Source organism: Oncorhynchus kisutch, linkage group LG2 (genome assembly GCF_002021735.2).
Source record: "Oncorhynchus kisutch isolate 150728-3 linkage group LG2, Okis_V2, whole genome shotgun sequence".
NCBI lineage: Eukaryota > Metazoa > Chordata > Actinopteri > Salmoniformes > Salmonidae > Oncorhynchus > Oncorhynchus kisutch.
The window spans coordinates 44,222,030-44,236,953 of record NC_034175.2 but is presented as its reverse complement, the minus strand read 5'-3'; the positions used below and the strand labels follow the sequence as shown (position 1 = coordinate 44,236,953).

General features: G+C 37.4%; 3 protein-coding genes across 3 annotated transcripts; all 3 read right to left on the bottom strand.

The window, feature by feature from the left end:
- Window positions 1-263: 263 nt before the first annotated feature.
- LOC109866888 (homeobox protein Hox-D11a-like) lies at window positions 264-5,463 on the bottom strand. The gene is made up of 3 exons (XM_020455776.2): window positions 5,277-5,463; window positions 3,623-4,087; window positions 264-2,941 (listed from the first exon to the last, which is right to left on the bottom strand). Exons 1-3 carry the CDS (start codon window positions 5,320-5,322, stop codon window positions 2,709-2,711), a joined length of 744 nt encoding a protein of 247 aa, XP_020311365.1. The 5' UTR covers window positions 5,323-5,463; the 3' UTR covers window positions 264-2,708.
- Window positions 5,464-8,148: 2,685 nt separating this feature from the next.
- LOC109902570 (homeobox protein Hox-D12a-like) lies at window positions 8,149-9,942 on the bottom strand. Its single transcript, XM_020499029.1, has 2 exons — window positions 9,341-9,942; window positions 8,149-9,115 (listed from the first exon to the last, which is right to left on the bottom strand). Exons 1-2 carry the CDS (start codon window positions 9,909-9,911, stop codon window positions 8,877-8,879), a joined length of 810 nt encoding a protein of 269 aa, XP_020354618.1. The 5' UTR covers window positions 9,912-9,942; the 3' UTR covers window positions 8,149-8,876.
- A 2,634-nt stretch (window positions 9,943-12,576) lies between these two features.
- On the bottom strand, window positions 12,577-14,441 carry LOC109902556 (homeobox protein Hox-D13-like). The gene is made up of 2 exons (XM_020499008.2): window positions 13,732-14,441; window positions 12,577-13,406 (listed from the first exon to the last, which is right to left on the bottom strand). The coding sequence occupies exons 1-2, from the start codon at window positions 14,309-14,311 to the stop codon at window positions 13,147-13,149; spliced, it is 840 nt and encodes a 279-aa protein (XP_020354597.1). The 5' UTR covers window positions 14,312-14,441; the 3' UTR covers window positions 12,577-13,146.
- Between the last annotated feature and the right edge of the window lie 483 nt (window positions 14,442-14,924).

Here is a 14,924-nt window from a genome sequence, read left to right as displayed (position 1 = left end):
TCCTTTTGCCCTATCAGGTAACATCGGTTGAAATGATTAGACATCATATTTACTAGATAAGGCTTAACGGCCGTCCAAATGAAAATACCTAGTTTAATGCATCGATAATGCACACGACAATTTCAGTCTAACCAGGGTTGATTGAGGAATCCAGAGAGGTCATGTGCCTTATTCCATCATGTAACAAGTATTTAATTACTTTAGGGTTTCCTTGGAATGTAAAGTTTAACCCAGCATTATTTCAAGTCATGTCCAATATATGCCAGGGTCAAGTTGGACTTGGTGTCTTCTATAGGCCTATGATATACAAATCCACATAGTTAAGGCTACTGTTTAATCCACTTTAAAATGGTGGCGTTAGGAACAGTGATATTGACCCCTTGATTGCAATGCATGGAATGCATGAACGAAACAAAGTCTGCTTGGGCTATTGTGTTTTTATTTTATTTGAATTAAGCTACGTTTACCAGAAGGAAGTCAAATAAAAAAAAAGACAGCCAGATCACCGAACGTATGCTATATTCTATCACCAAACCACAAACAAGAACATTTACAAGCCTTTCAATAATATTCCAGACCACAGCTGTAATTCAACCTATGTGTGTTTTCATGCACAAACTCTGACCGAAACTTGCTACACGTCTGCCCTCGTGTGGTTAGAATAGGAACGAGCAGTCCTGCACATTTGTCTGCACAAATGTTTCTTCCCCAACTAGGCCTATTTCTTGAACCAAAAACCCAATAAAAATGTTAAATCAAAAGACTGACTGATATGTGTGTGTTTGCGACTTATTTCCTACAGCTAGGAGTACAATTCGAATGATCAGATATACTAACATGTCCAACATGGCATGCCTATTAGACCACCTGGGCCTACATTTTTCAGCGGAAAGAAAATCATTGCGCGATGCTAAAAGTGAAAAAAATCACTGGTCACAGAAATATTTAGGCTTATTTAGGATGACACACTGGTCGACTGGTTCACTTTTAGTACACTGCAGTGCACTGCCTTACTTTGTTAAATTCTAACACACGAGGGACCTATCCGTGGATTCGAATTAAACCCTTGATTATGACACATATTTTTGGTTTCAGTGTTGTTACTTAAGCTAAACTATATTATACTCTTGTAAGACTGTAGAAGTCGTGCGTAATGCTACCACATCAGAAGATTGCGGATGATTTCATGAATATTGCATTAGGCTAAATGTAATGCAACATCTTAATTGGTTAGTATGTAGAAGACAGTTATCAACTTCAAACAAGAAACTGTATCCCTGTATCTGCTTACTTTTCATACAGGAAAACTCACTGCTTCGCAGCCATATTGGAATCCTACTGCAATGCAGATATCATTCAGGAGGCGTCGTTTTTCAAGACATCAGCCAAAAGGCGCCAATAGCCTAGTTATTAATAAATAAGTGATAGGTGACGACATTGAAGTTATACGGGAAATTCAAAGGCAGGGAAGAACATTTATTAATTCAATTAATAGACTATTTGATACAAATAATTAAAACAATTATACTAAATAAACCACTTTTTTAAAGCTGCCAAATCAAATCATAGGCCTTGTACGTATGGGTTTTCTTCGCTTTTATGGTCTTGCCAATTGAAGTTAAATATGAAAAATATATACTATAAATGCTTATATAAAGTTATAGATCGTTTTGATCGTGTACATTTTGCGTTCCTTTAAATTCAATAGCCTGACAAGTAAACAGTAGCCTACTGCATTCTTCTAGACTATTTTGGGGTAGGGCCGCATTTGGAGTGGCCAGAGGGTCCAATAGCCCCCAATTTAGACATTTACAGCTAGTTTTTAGTATACTGTCTAGACGGTTCAAGGTTTAGAAAACCGCCTAAGTGTAAGACAAAATAAAGGGAATAAAAGGTCTAGTCTAAACTTTGAAGTTGAAGCAAGTAAGAGGCGCTACTGCTTGGCCATAATAACAGGAAATTCACTGTATAGTCCTGTGGCCTACTGATATAACTACCTAGTGCCAGTGCAATTGGTAATTTACAAATATATCAGATTAGTAGAGTCTATAGTAGAGTCTGAAAAACCTTGTTGAATTGTATGAAATTATGCATAACTGTTTTTCTATGCCAAATGTGGATCCTGACCAAAGTTATACGAAATTAGTTCGTTGTGATTGCAATTACACGAGGTAACGCATAACTACATTTGCCATGTGTCCTTTATTTTGATATCACATAACCACAATATACATCACATGCTTCTACTAAATGCATACATAATTCTACTATTATAAATTACTTATTGTAGTCTACTTGACTGATTAATCTACTCAAAGTACGCGTTGCTTACTGCAATATTTTAGAATCCACCAAACGCCACCATGTAAACTTAAATAAATAAAAAAGATATGCATAGCCTAGAGATTATAATTAATTAGTATAATGATATACAAATGGACATTATGACGAGGTCTCCTGGAGGATTTCTTCACTAGATTGAATCTTATTTTAAATAACAGGATTCATGTGTTCATTGAGGTAAGTATTTATGTGACAGATGCCAAGAGCCTTGCATAGATAGATCCAGCCTGTTTGCAATGTTCATTATGCTGTGAGAGGTGTTTCACCTTCTGTTGTTTTGATAGATTATGAGATGTCTCCCAAAAAACTCTTTATTCAATCTGTTGTGAAGCATTTAGCAACTATTGACTCCAAATGCGTAGGGTTCAGAATAAGGGATTCCCAGTGAAATACTGAAGCCGGTCCCGGTTGAGCTTTTTCTCTTTCATTCTTCTGTTCTGGAACCAAATCTTCACCTGTCGATCTGTCAGGTTTAACATCCTTGACAACTGGAGCCGCTTCTCCTTGTTTATGTACACATTGAAAAAGAATTCTCGTTCAAGTTCTCGGATCTGGTATTTGGAGTAGGGGCATCTCTTTTTTCTGGACTTTGAAGAACCTAAACAAAGACCAAACACTTTATTTACTACAAACATGTAGTACAATGTAGTTCAGATCAAAGTCGGCTCAATGCTAGTCAATAAAGAACATAATTAACAAGTTAGCCGAGTAAAAAGATCATCGTCCGCATGCATCCACAAACACACAAGCAGATATGCTCGTGCATGCGCGAGTGAGCGCGCGCACACACACACACACACACACACACACACACACACACACACACACCCACGCACACGCACACGGTTATTCTCTAAGTTATAGGTAAACCATTATAATGCAGCCAAAGAAAACCTCTTCACATAGCCTAGGCCTGTAGCCTACGTAGGCTATCCTCTATCTCGAATATTGCAGCATTGCCTACCTCTCTGTTTATATCATTATTTTATTACTTTGTAAATGCATTGTCATAAACAAATAGGCCTAATAAACATGCTTGCATTGTAATTTACACCATGCAAGCGAATCAGAGAACTTTAATTAAATCAGAAAACACAACACATCCGAAATATTGCAGTACAGCTCACCTAAACTGCTTTCCCATCGTAAATATTTTAACAACAGAAAAGTAAATCTTATTGGGGTATATAAAACCTTTGCATGCTTATAAAGGGGCACATAAAATCGGACCGACAAAAGTAGTGGACTTACTATAACCCCATTTAATGCTTGTACCTACTTGGGCCGTTGTTCTTGTCCCCAGCGCAGTTTGATATCGAATAATCATCTTCGTCTATGTCCTCAGTTGGGTCTCGTATAGACTCCTCAGATGTAGGCCTATCTGAAGTCTGTTTATTACACGCAGCATCTCCGGGGAGACTGGAGTGTGTCTTTTGTTTTGAGTCGTCAGGGTTGGGCTTCTCAGAGTTAACAGTCTCTAAGAACTGATCGAACCCTTGTGGAAGAACCCCATTTCGGCCGACATTTGTGAAGAAATTGCATGGCGAGCTCGTACCGCCGTGATGGCCGTACAAGGAATCATTTTTGAATATCATTTCCGCCCTGTTCGACGACTGGATTAAGTCTCGGTGCATTATCTCGTCCGTTGAGTAGTAAGAAGCGTAATTGCCCCTGTAATGCCATTTGTTTGAGTGATCCAGTCCATAGTCTCTGAAAGACACTTCCCGAACAGGTTGGACTTGAGCTATGTTGGAAGAATAAGGAAAATTTATTTGACACGAAGTAGTCTGGGGTAAAAACGAGGAGACTGAAGAAAAATCAGGCGCCGAAACGTAATATGTACAACTCGGTAAATACATATTTGACGCACAGTTGCCACGCTCATCGTACTCCGCCATCTCTCCCCTTCACCCTTTTGCTATAGCGAAATAGAATTGGCAGCTTGAGTGTGTTAAACTTTGTCTATCTATTGCACCATAGGCGCGTGGAAAGGACCCGCGAGGGAGAAAAAAATCGGAAACGTAGGCTGACGTGCAATTCATCTTTATCGATTCTCGAGGTAATTGTGTCATGTGATCCGGTTAAGGAATTACCATATATCAATATCAGTCATTAAGAACTGTCTAGAGCAACTCATGTGAGCGCACACGAGAGTTCATTGGTTGCCTGGATTCAGAAGCAACTCCTATGTAGATCTGCGCTCGCCCTCCGAAATAGACATTACTAAACAATCCCTGAGATATTTCATCAATGGGTTATTGCAATAGAATTCGAGTTATAGAATGGCAAACCCACAACTTTGTATGTATTCCATGCAAGCCCTATATGTGCGCACTATTATGAAAGTAGGACATTTATACATCATGGTAGTTGAATACATATTAAGAAATACTTGTAGTTGACCTCCCCTTGGAGTCCAAGTTAAAGGGCACAGAATGTTCCCTCGTGCACAGTCTACTTCGCATCGAATACTATACACGCGATTTTAACATTAGCCTACAATTACGCACAAGTTACGCGCGTAATAACTTGGACGGATAGATAAAACAAAAGTAAATTTTTAACGCTCGTGCCTCAACGATACAAACAAATACACAAAATGCACCAAAACAAACTTCACAAACCTAATCTCAAATTATATTTCATAATCCACATAGGATACCAAAAACACAGAAAATGTGAAAGGTAGAAAAGAAAAACATGAAGAGAACGAAAACAAGAAAGAGAGACATATAAAGACAACTTAATTATAGAGAAAGATTAGGACTAAATGGGGGAAATATACTTTTCTGATTTCAATATCAACTATATTTTGACTCGCTTCCATTATATTTCCAGGCCCTATATTGTCTCCGAGCATTCATATTTTTTAGTATTTTCCGATTTCAGAAACATATCCAGGCCTGAAAAAGGGATACATGGAATTTATTTACCTGGTTGTTCGCCCCAAATCCAGAATCGTTCATTTTCCTCGTACATATGTAATTGGTGGTTGTCCGGATAAGATCTTCCAAAACGTAAATTAAAAATAGAAGCGTCATCAGCATGATTGGCTGCAGGAAGGCTTTGCACTGCCAAGTACAAAACATCTCTGCTGGCTTTGACCGTCTGCGGTCTGAGACGATGTGCACCAAGCAATCACCAATAACGTCGGCACTCAAATCATTTTATTGCACAGACAAAAGGAAGTGTTCTAGTTTAAGTGTATCTTGTAGCTGTCGGAGGAAAAGCACTATGGTGGGTGGCGATTACTTTGTGCTTTAGACATTTTGAAACCGTAGCCTGAGAAATGTCTAGCCTACTTTCAACAGTATTTTAGAAGATAGTCTACAGGAGTTTCATTTTCAAGTTACACCATTTTTCACTTTACGCATAGAAATACATATGCCTATTAAATCATATAAATAACGTGAAAGGAAAGTAAACAGTATAGCATTCAAATCCCTAACTAATTAGATCTCTAATTATTTGCACGGATAAAAATCTACACAAAAAAATCTACGTTTCTTTCGACAGGCCCAGGTTTATTTTGTAGTTGAACAGGAACACAATTCTGAATTATTTTTTGGGGGCACTAAAACTAACAAGTTATATATTTAGATCCTCAAACACACACGAAAAGCATAGTAGGCTATAGCATAAATAAATAACCCCGAGAACAATAATAACACATGATGTTTGAGCGTTGCTGTTTGGACTGAAAAACTTGGCCCAAATGCAAACGTGCAATGACACGTTTTCCATTCAGTCTCCCCGAAATGCTCGTGTTATTTTTCTATATATTGTACTACAGTGAATTATCATTATTTCTATTAATCTTCCAGTGAAAAATAAACCGTGAAACACACGAGTTAATACAATGTTAAAAAGTAATTTCGCACAAATTACCCAGAAAGAATTTCCAAGAACTGGGAGCTACACAAAGATGAGAGAGTACTGTACATGCTACCCATGTACTAACTATATCAAAACAACATTATCTAGTCCTATACTACCAACAGTAGCATAATGCAAAAGAGATTGCATTGGCAATGAATACAGGTTGGTTGACAAGGCAACAATGAGTAACCTGCAAACGGTCCTTGTAGACAAAATGGGCGATTTGGGCCTTGTTTTCACGCCCGTCTCATGCGGATGTGTCATCAAATAGATAGATTCCTTCTTGCAAATACCACGACTTTAAAGCACACAAAAACAAAATTCATTTGATTGTTGTTGTTCTCATGCCAAAATGAGTTTGAGTGCGTATTTTGCAACGCAAGATTACACACTAACTTGACCTTAACTTTGTTTTGGCGCCCTCCTATCTTGAGAGCATGAGCAGACGTAATCTGGCATAAAAATACCTTGCTGGACCAAAAAGCCACCCCATTCCCCTTTGATCGCATTAAAACAATGTGATTGTAAACTAGCAAATATGATTTCAGAGTCATAAGGTAAATAACGGAACATTAACAACAAATGTTTTGCTATGGGCCATTCTGAAGCATTTCAAGCGCTTGTGTGCTTTGGGAATAATGCTAGATTGTTTATTACAGTTAGGCCTATAGCCTCCTGCGTCCCTGATAGCCAACTAGAGATGACAATATATCCAGTGATGTAAAGCACTCAAGTAAAAATACTTTAAAGTACTACTTAAGTAGTTTTGGGAGGTATCTTTACTTTACTATTTATATTTTTAACAACTTTTACTCCGCTACATTCCTAAAAAACTGATGTAGGTTTTACTCCATACATTTTCCCCGACACTCAAAAGCAGTCCTTACATTTCGAATGCTTTGAAGGATCTGAGATGGCAGACTCTTTAAAAACAAATGCTTAATTTGTAGATGATGTCTGAGTTTTGAAGTGTGCCCCTGGCTACAAGTACATTAGAAAAACAAGAAAATCGTCCCATCTGGTTTCCTTAATATAAGGAATTTGAAATTATTTATACTTTTACTTTTGATAGTTAAGTATATTTGAGCAATTAAATTTACTTTTTATACTTAAGTAGGCTATATTTCAAACCAAATAGTCTACTTTTAGAATTTTACTCAAGTAGTATTTTACTGAGGGACTTTCACTTGGGTCATTTTCTATTGAGGTATCTTTACTTTTACTCAAGTGGTATTTTTTCCACCACTGAATATATCCTACAAGTTACTCCCTCGAAAACCCCAAAAACATTTATACATTTAACAATCAATGAATTCGTGTAAGGTTGGCTATTAAATTGAATATTTACAAGCAAACAAAGCGGCAAAGGTCATAGGCTAAGGAGTGAGAGCGATCATATTCAGTAAGTAGTCAATTCCTGTAGGTCTGTTTCGGGAATAGCCTAGCCTATATGTGTCGATGTGCCGCTTGAATAAATAGATCATACAAACATGTAATCGTAGCAGTAGGTACTGCGGTATACTAAGTGGAATCCACATAGGCCTAACTATGCAGTAAATGATACCCTACGTGTACGTGCTGGACAGATATGATGAAATTGCACCACAAGTGTTATAGTGGCATTTTGAGCAATGTATGTAGCCTCAAATGTCAACACAAATGTGCACATGTACCTGCATATACATGTACACCAAGTCGTCATGGAATTGTATGCATTGATGTAAAATATGTAGCTTTTCGATATAACGTCGATACCAATATCACACATGATATGTTCCAGTAAACTGTTCTAATTATTCATAAACTGGACCCCCAATGCAGTTATAGGCCTACAGAGAATACTAGAGCCACCCAAGCCCCTTGAATGCAGCAGAAAAATGGAGGCTGCGTTATGCACCATTACGCAAACTCGAACACACCAAAAAATAAGACAAAAACACATTTATTGTGTTGAATTAGATAGACATGCAAACACATTAAAAAAATCATAATAATAATCCAAAACACATTTCATGGTTCATTTTTCCACCGACAAAAAAACACGAACTTGAGCTTGGACGAGCAATTGTGAAGGCCTCGTAGAAGGACTGATCACAGATATGAGCCATACACATTTCTAACCGTATAATCATGGTTTATTTCGTCAATACAATAAGCCTACATAACTTATACATGTATTACGATTCAATTATAAATAACATTCATAGCCCAGAAACAAAATTTTTTAAATGAACGCTTGCATAGCCTGCCTATATTAAAAACAATCATCCATTGACATTGCCATACCTTATTATACGCTCAGATATAGTGTGTGAGTCGTTGAATAAAATCATTAGGCCAAGAGGTATCCTATTGACCTAAATCGCATGCTTTACAAACACTCAAACACAAGTTCAATACGTGACTTTCAGAAAATAAATAATGCTTTCTTCATCACCAACTACCTAATAATACAAGGCCAATAGTAACAACAATTCACAAGCTCAGTTGTTTGTATAACCATCCAAAATATACAATAAATCGTTCTTAAAATAAAAAATAAATGATAGGCCTATAACTATATTGCCAAGATCAGTGGCTCAGGACAGAGGATTGAAGTGGCTGCGCTTGTCTGAACCGAAGCCACACGAGGTCATTATCAAGACCCAAGGCTCTCAGTACATGGAAAATGCATGGTCACGCATCATCAGCCTCTTCTTTTTCATTCTGCGGTTCTGAAACCATATTTTGACTTGTTGATCACTCAAGTCCAGTCTTTCAGAGAGTTCCTTCCTTTTTTGCCTGTTTATGAACTCGTTCATCATATATTCGTTCTCAAGTTCAGCAAGCTGTGGCTTTGTGTATGGTTTTCTCTTCTTTCTGGGTTTCACTTGGGAAGAGCACCAGGGTGCATCTGGAGAAAGAAAAAAAACAGTCCTTAGCAACTTGTGGATACACTTGTGGATCTCCCACACTTGGTAAAAAAAACTCAATTATATTTTCGAGAATCCAGAAGCATGTAGGCATGGTCTGCAATTATCATTGTGTAAACATCAAATATAACAAAACAAGAACTATGATTTGGAGGTGAAATAAATAGTCTCAACATACAGTTTAGAAACCGTTAGAAGTATCTTACCATGAGAAAATGACGCCCTGGCACCTGCATTACTTGAAGATGGTTGAATTGTGGGAATTGAATGGGCCGACTGCTTGAAGCCGGCGGCACTTGCCTGGTTGGTGGGATTCAGTTCGTGTTGTGCCCCGGAATTATGTGACCGTCTATCCAAGTTCGAAAATTCATATTTTGAGCTACCGAAATTGATAACTCCATGTTCACCAGAAAAGGCCTGCGCATGTCTAGCAGGTTCTTCTGGCTTGTGGTTTACATCCTGAAAGTAGTATTTATTGGACTCGTCAAGTGGTCCCTTGTTGTGGTTGTTGGGATTAGTATTTACAGGGACTGAATTTGATAGAAACGGCGGAGAGTAGCCACTGAAGGCGCGGCTCTGAGGCGGAGATGTGCACGAACTTGGGGAAGTCCACGGGAGCGAGCACACCTCTCGCCTGTTGTAGGAAATCTGATGCAGCCCAGAGAGATGAGCTCCATTGCCCCGCAGGTTGGAAAAATATAACGACTCCGGGGTAGGAAAATTCAACAAAGAACCAACATAGCCAGAATTCAGAAGATTGCGCTCACACATTTCCATGGAGCTCTCTCAAACGCTTCTTACAACCCTTTTTAGAGACTCCTAATGAATAAAGGGAAGGTAATTGTTGATTTGCTCATACAGTGTCACGTGATATGCAAAACATGTTGTTCAGTCCCACCCTTGGCCTTAATACTGCAAGGCAAGATATTCCATAAGGTAATGTTATGCAAGAGTAAAATAAAAAATACATAGCCTATATGAGAAATACAAATGGGAGTGTTATTCTCGTAGAGAAATTATATACAGTATCGTCAAATGGAAAGGTGTTGGTTAGATGGCTCTATCAAAATCAAAGAGGTAGTTTTCAATGCCAATATATTATTATAAGGTCATTTTGCTAGGTTGCTGAACTATGATGATACTGATTATTGTTATAATTGAAAAACAATTGGCTATATGTTCAATGCAAGACAATGTAATATACGCAAAACATGCTCAAGTTGAGAGATGATATAGCTAGCTAGGCTGGTCTATGTGAAGTGACTAAGATTTAGCTACAATTACAAGGCAGCAGTGTAAACAAAAACTTTCGATAAAATAACCAAGATTAACATAGACATATGGATAGTTTTCTGTGAAGGCTATTCCTAAAACGATCTATAGGGCTCACAGGTCATTGACGATTGACAGACAGGTACGGCTGCTACAAGTCCAATAACCACCACTATATTATAGGCTATGCGGTATTATTTTTTTCATATAATCTCAAAGCCATAATACTAATTCTACTAACGAACGATTCTTCCCCTGTTCACAATTCATGGATATAGGTCTACACATACCCCTCTACAGTTTAGTAACAGTTTAGTGTATTGAAAAGTAACACACAAAAATTAGGCCTGCAATGGTTCCAACAAAACTGTAGCCTCGCATAGGCCTACCTTTAAATTAATTGCTTCTGAGAAGACCATAGGATAATAAGGAACGAATAACTATATTGGAAATAATAATAGATAGCCTACTATAGTCTTATTTAGCCTACCCTTTGTGCCATCTGAAAAATACAAATTATTTTTGGGCCTATACGCTATGATTCATTTTTTATAAATGAAAATTTATATGAACAGATTTTTTGTTCACACTTTCAGGCTATTATCTCTTGACCTATAGGCTACAGTAAAGACATTCCCCCTTTTGTACTTTTAATTTACAACCCTGGTTATAAATATGTAAGCAACTGGATTAGACTAGACTACATAAATATATATTGTTATCAATTTCACAAGATAAATTACTAGCTTCCCGATTCCTATAATATCGATATTAGCATAGCATACTCTAAACTGTTGTTTTCATACTGGCCCTTGACACATATCTAGATCAGTCATCTTACCTAGGCTAACTAATACTTATCCTTTAGTTTTCCCAGCAAAGCTAGACAGTCAGGATCTTCGGACTCGAGAAATGACATTTGTAAACGCTCCGTCTCCGGAAAGAAAGGCGACAGCGTGGCCTCCCATCTTTTACGAGTCTAGTAAATTTAAGAATACCCTAAAACGACATTCTTTTTAGCCACTCATAGAAACTAAGGACCAAAATATATTGTACGCATATTGCAAAAACCAACGTTTTACTGAAAGCGTTTAATATTGGTATAGTTCAAGGTCAATGTCCAGAGAGCTCAGATTAAGCAAAAACAAGTCCAAGTGCATGTTTGGTGTAGTTTCTTGGCAGAGGCGATTGTTCGCGGATTTACAACAAAGAATCGTCTCTGATGTCCTTTCTTGAAAGATAATGCATGCAACTTTTCATGTGGGTGGATCACTCCGTAAGATAATAGCCAACAGCACTAAAAACTTAAGTTCAGACGTATGTTTTATATGAACTCTAGTCGTTTTCTGTGCCTCCGTGGGTGGGTGAATGTTACGCTCACACCAAATGGTAGGTTGTTATATTTTCATAAAAAATGTCCCCAAACCGACTATGATTTTTCAGCATATAGAATATAACGATTTTCAATCAACTTGTTTATTTTATTCGCAATAAAATTGTTTTTCAATTCAGTTATTTGTTTTAAAGAAAATCCCTCTTGTGGAGAAATTGCGTGCTGAAACCAGTAGATGGCGAAACAAGTCCATGAATAGTTGCAATTGTATCATTCATTCCTTTGAGTGAGAGCATAGTATTTACAATAGGTCAGAATGAAAATGTATATAAAATTGTCATAAACAATGATCATGAAAATGTTTTGATTGATTGATAAATTAGATTGATATAGACCTTAAGCCTACCTATTGATAAACACCCGCAGTTCTAGTGGAATTATGGAATTGGTTCCCTCGCGATGGCCTACATACCGATATGACTTTCTCTTAGACCCTATATAGTAGCCTATGTGTAATTAGTAAGACCTGATTGTAAACATTCAACTAATTCTGCGTGGTGGAAATGTCTCTTTTGAGTTGAATGTTTGCTTCATATCCGTTACACAACAAATAAAATATTACTATATATTTGAAATGATATGATCAAAGGGGCCTAATCGCACAACTTTAAGTAGGCTTACGTGCAAATATATAGGCCTATAGGACTGCATACCCTCACAGCCACATTGCTAAAATTGGAATGTTGTTAGACCATATACATGACAAGCACACTTAGTGTTTAAGAACGGACTTGAAATATGAGGGAAATATGAGGGAAAAAGACAATGATTGTCGGGAAATTATTATATTTTATTCACCCAATCATACCTAATTCACCATTTGCTTTGGCAAACATATTTTACCTGATCAACACAAAATACGTAACTTTTTCGAATAAGCTTTGACCTTGAAAAAAATGTTTCCATAACGGAGATTCTCCATTGAGACTGCTTATTAGTCCAGGACTAGCACTGTCAATGGAGAATCTACATTGCGAATCACTGTCAATAGAGATTCTACATTAAGAATGTTTTTGTTGTTGTCCAGGACTAGGCTTAACCTTTGTCTGGGGAAACGGACCCCAAATGTAGACCAATCTTTAAAATACAACTAGGAGAGTTTATATTCTTACAATATACTTGGAATTTGACCTACATAACCCAACCCTATAATTTCAACAACAAAAGTTTAAGTAAAGAGCAGGAAAAATCTATTTTCAGAATTGTACAAATACAATTTCAACATCATATGATTTTATATCTATCAGTCAGCACACATTATAACACATGAATATAAATATTTACCTAAATATTGTGAGACTAATACCTGAGACAATTCAGCATTTCATAAATGGTGAAATTAAAAAATCAAGAGAAAGTTTCAAGGTCTCTATCTTTTGACATAAGCTTCTTGTTTTTGACACGACGATTTTGAAACCATATTGTTACTTGTCTCTCAGACAAGTTGGTGGAAGAAGCTATCCGTTGTCTTTTCTCCTTGGTAATAAACTTGCAAATGGTGTACTCTCGTTCAAGTTCCTTGAGCTGTAGTTTCGTGTAGGGCACCCGTTTCTTCCTCCCACGTCGGTATGAAGTACAGACATCTGGCTGGTTCATTACTGCTTCCTCTACAAGTATGGAACAAGAAGACAGTTCATGTTTCGAGAAGAGGAAAACAAATTACCACTAAACGTAATTTACAGTTAATAGTGTGGTCTTTATGTGTAGGACGTTCACTGACAACAAAAAAAAACATAGGCTACGTGAAGTTACATCGAAAGTCATAATATTTGATTCGCAGTTTTGTTTTCCTCAGGCTAATGCATATACTTTGTTTATTATTCTTCTGGATTCCTCGGTTGGGCTAAACTGAACAAGTCAATTAAAAACAGACTAAAATGCAAGTGGGTGAAATAATAGTTCAAAAAAGAGGTTACAGAAGATATAACCTACCTGTGAGGAATGACTTCCAGAATTGCGAGCCCTGCTTCTGTTCTCTGGCATAATACAGTGGATTGCTCCAACTATTAGCCCAGTTCAATTGCTGATAGGCCTCATGCCTCGGATCTCCAGGACCAGCCCTTGTTACAACAGGTACATCAATGTATCCAGGGATTCTTGGGTAAAGACCTTGGTAAACATTTCCAAAGTCTTTCAGTCTGGACTGCATTTCACTGCAGTGCATGTTGGAACTTGAAACCCCTGAGAAATGCATTGGTTTATCTGATGAGTGTCCATATAGAGACGCCTGAGAAGTAGGTTTCATCACACCCTGTTGGAATAGATTGCTGTCAGGGATTGTGCAACCATAACAACTGCTCCCCAAATGACAGCCAAATGTGAGTAACGCATTGGTGGCTACTGTAGAAAGAGGTGAATATGGTTTAAGAGATTCTAAGCCAAAAGAGTTTGGTTTGTCCGAAATTGTGTATACCGTTACTCCTGGTACAGACCGGCTTGGGTTAGTCCTGGGAGCAGTGGAATAAAAACTTCTGCGATGGACAGAAGTGATATTATCTCCCAAGCCCTCCATTTCAGTTTGACGAACTGCCAATGCAACTTTTCTCGGTGAAAACCTCACATAGTCCCCTCAGATCCAGAACGTATTGCTTTGCAGTGCATGAATGCAAAGCAAGGATGAATACAAATAACCCTTTCGTTTTTTTTTTGTTGCCTGACTGATTACAGAACTGTGACAACTAAATGTGGTTGGTCGGTTGCTTTCACGTGACATGCAAATATATATGGCTAATGGATCTTCTGAGTACTAAGCTATTGTGGTTTTGTTTTGGGCAAGAATATTTGTAAAATATTGGAGAATGTTAAACATATAACAGCATACGCAGGATTCCAAAATGATCAATGAAAGAAAAAAACGTCAATACACTTGAATATCAAATAGGCAATGATTATAGCGTCAAAAAAATGTCTTCTTAACGACGGTTTTGTTAACAAATATAACAATAGGCAATGTTTTTGTATCAATGTCAGCTTTTATTTCACTGAAAATATAGGCCTACAATTCCATTTATAATGTTATCGTTGCCAACTCCTGATATTTTCCCACGGGTGAACCAATCCAATCATTTTCACGGGTGAAATAAATCCTAAATTGAACAAAAGAACTAAACCAGAACAGAAAAAAT

Bases quoted from the DNA above. Each gene is read 5' to 3' on its own strand.
- LOC109866888 (XM_020455776.2), bottom strand. From the start codon at position 5,322: ATGTACGAGGAAAATGAACGATTCTGGATTTGGGGCGAACAACCAG. The intron at 4,088-5,276 runs GTAAATAAATTC...CTTCCAACATAG, and splicing joins GATTTGGGGCGAACAACCAG to CTCAAGTCCAACCTGTTCGG. The intron at 2,942-3,622 runs GTAGGTACAAGC...GTCTTTGTTTAG, and splicing joins GGACAAGAACAACGGCCCAA to GTTCTTCAAAGTCCAGAAAA.
- LOC109902570 (XM_020499029.1), bottom strand. From the start codon at position 9,911: ATGGAAATGTGTGAGCGCAATCTTCTGAATTCTGGCTATGTTGGTTCT. The intron at 9,116-9,340 runs GTAAGATACTTC...TTCTTTCTCCAG, and splicing joins CAGGGCGTCATTTTCTCATG to ATGCACCCTGGTGCTCTTCC.
- LOC109902556 (XM_020499008.2), bottom strand. From the start codon at position 14,311: ATGGAGGGCTTGGGAGATAATATCACTTCTGTCCATCGCAGAAGTTTT. The intron at 13,407-13,731 runs GTAGGTTATATC...CCATACTTGTAG, and splicing joins CTGGAAGTCATTCCTCACAG to AGGAAGCAGTAATGAACCAG.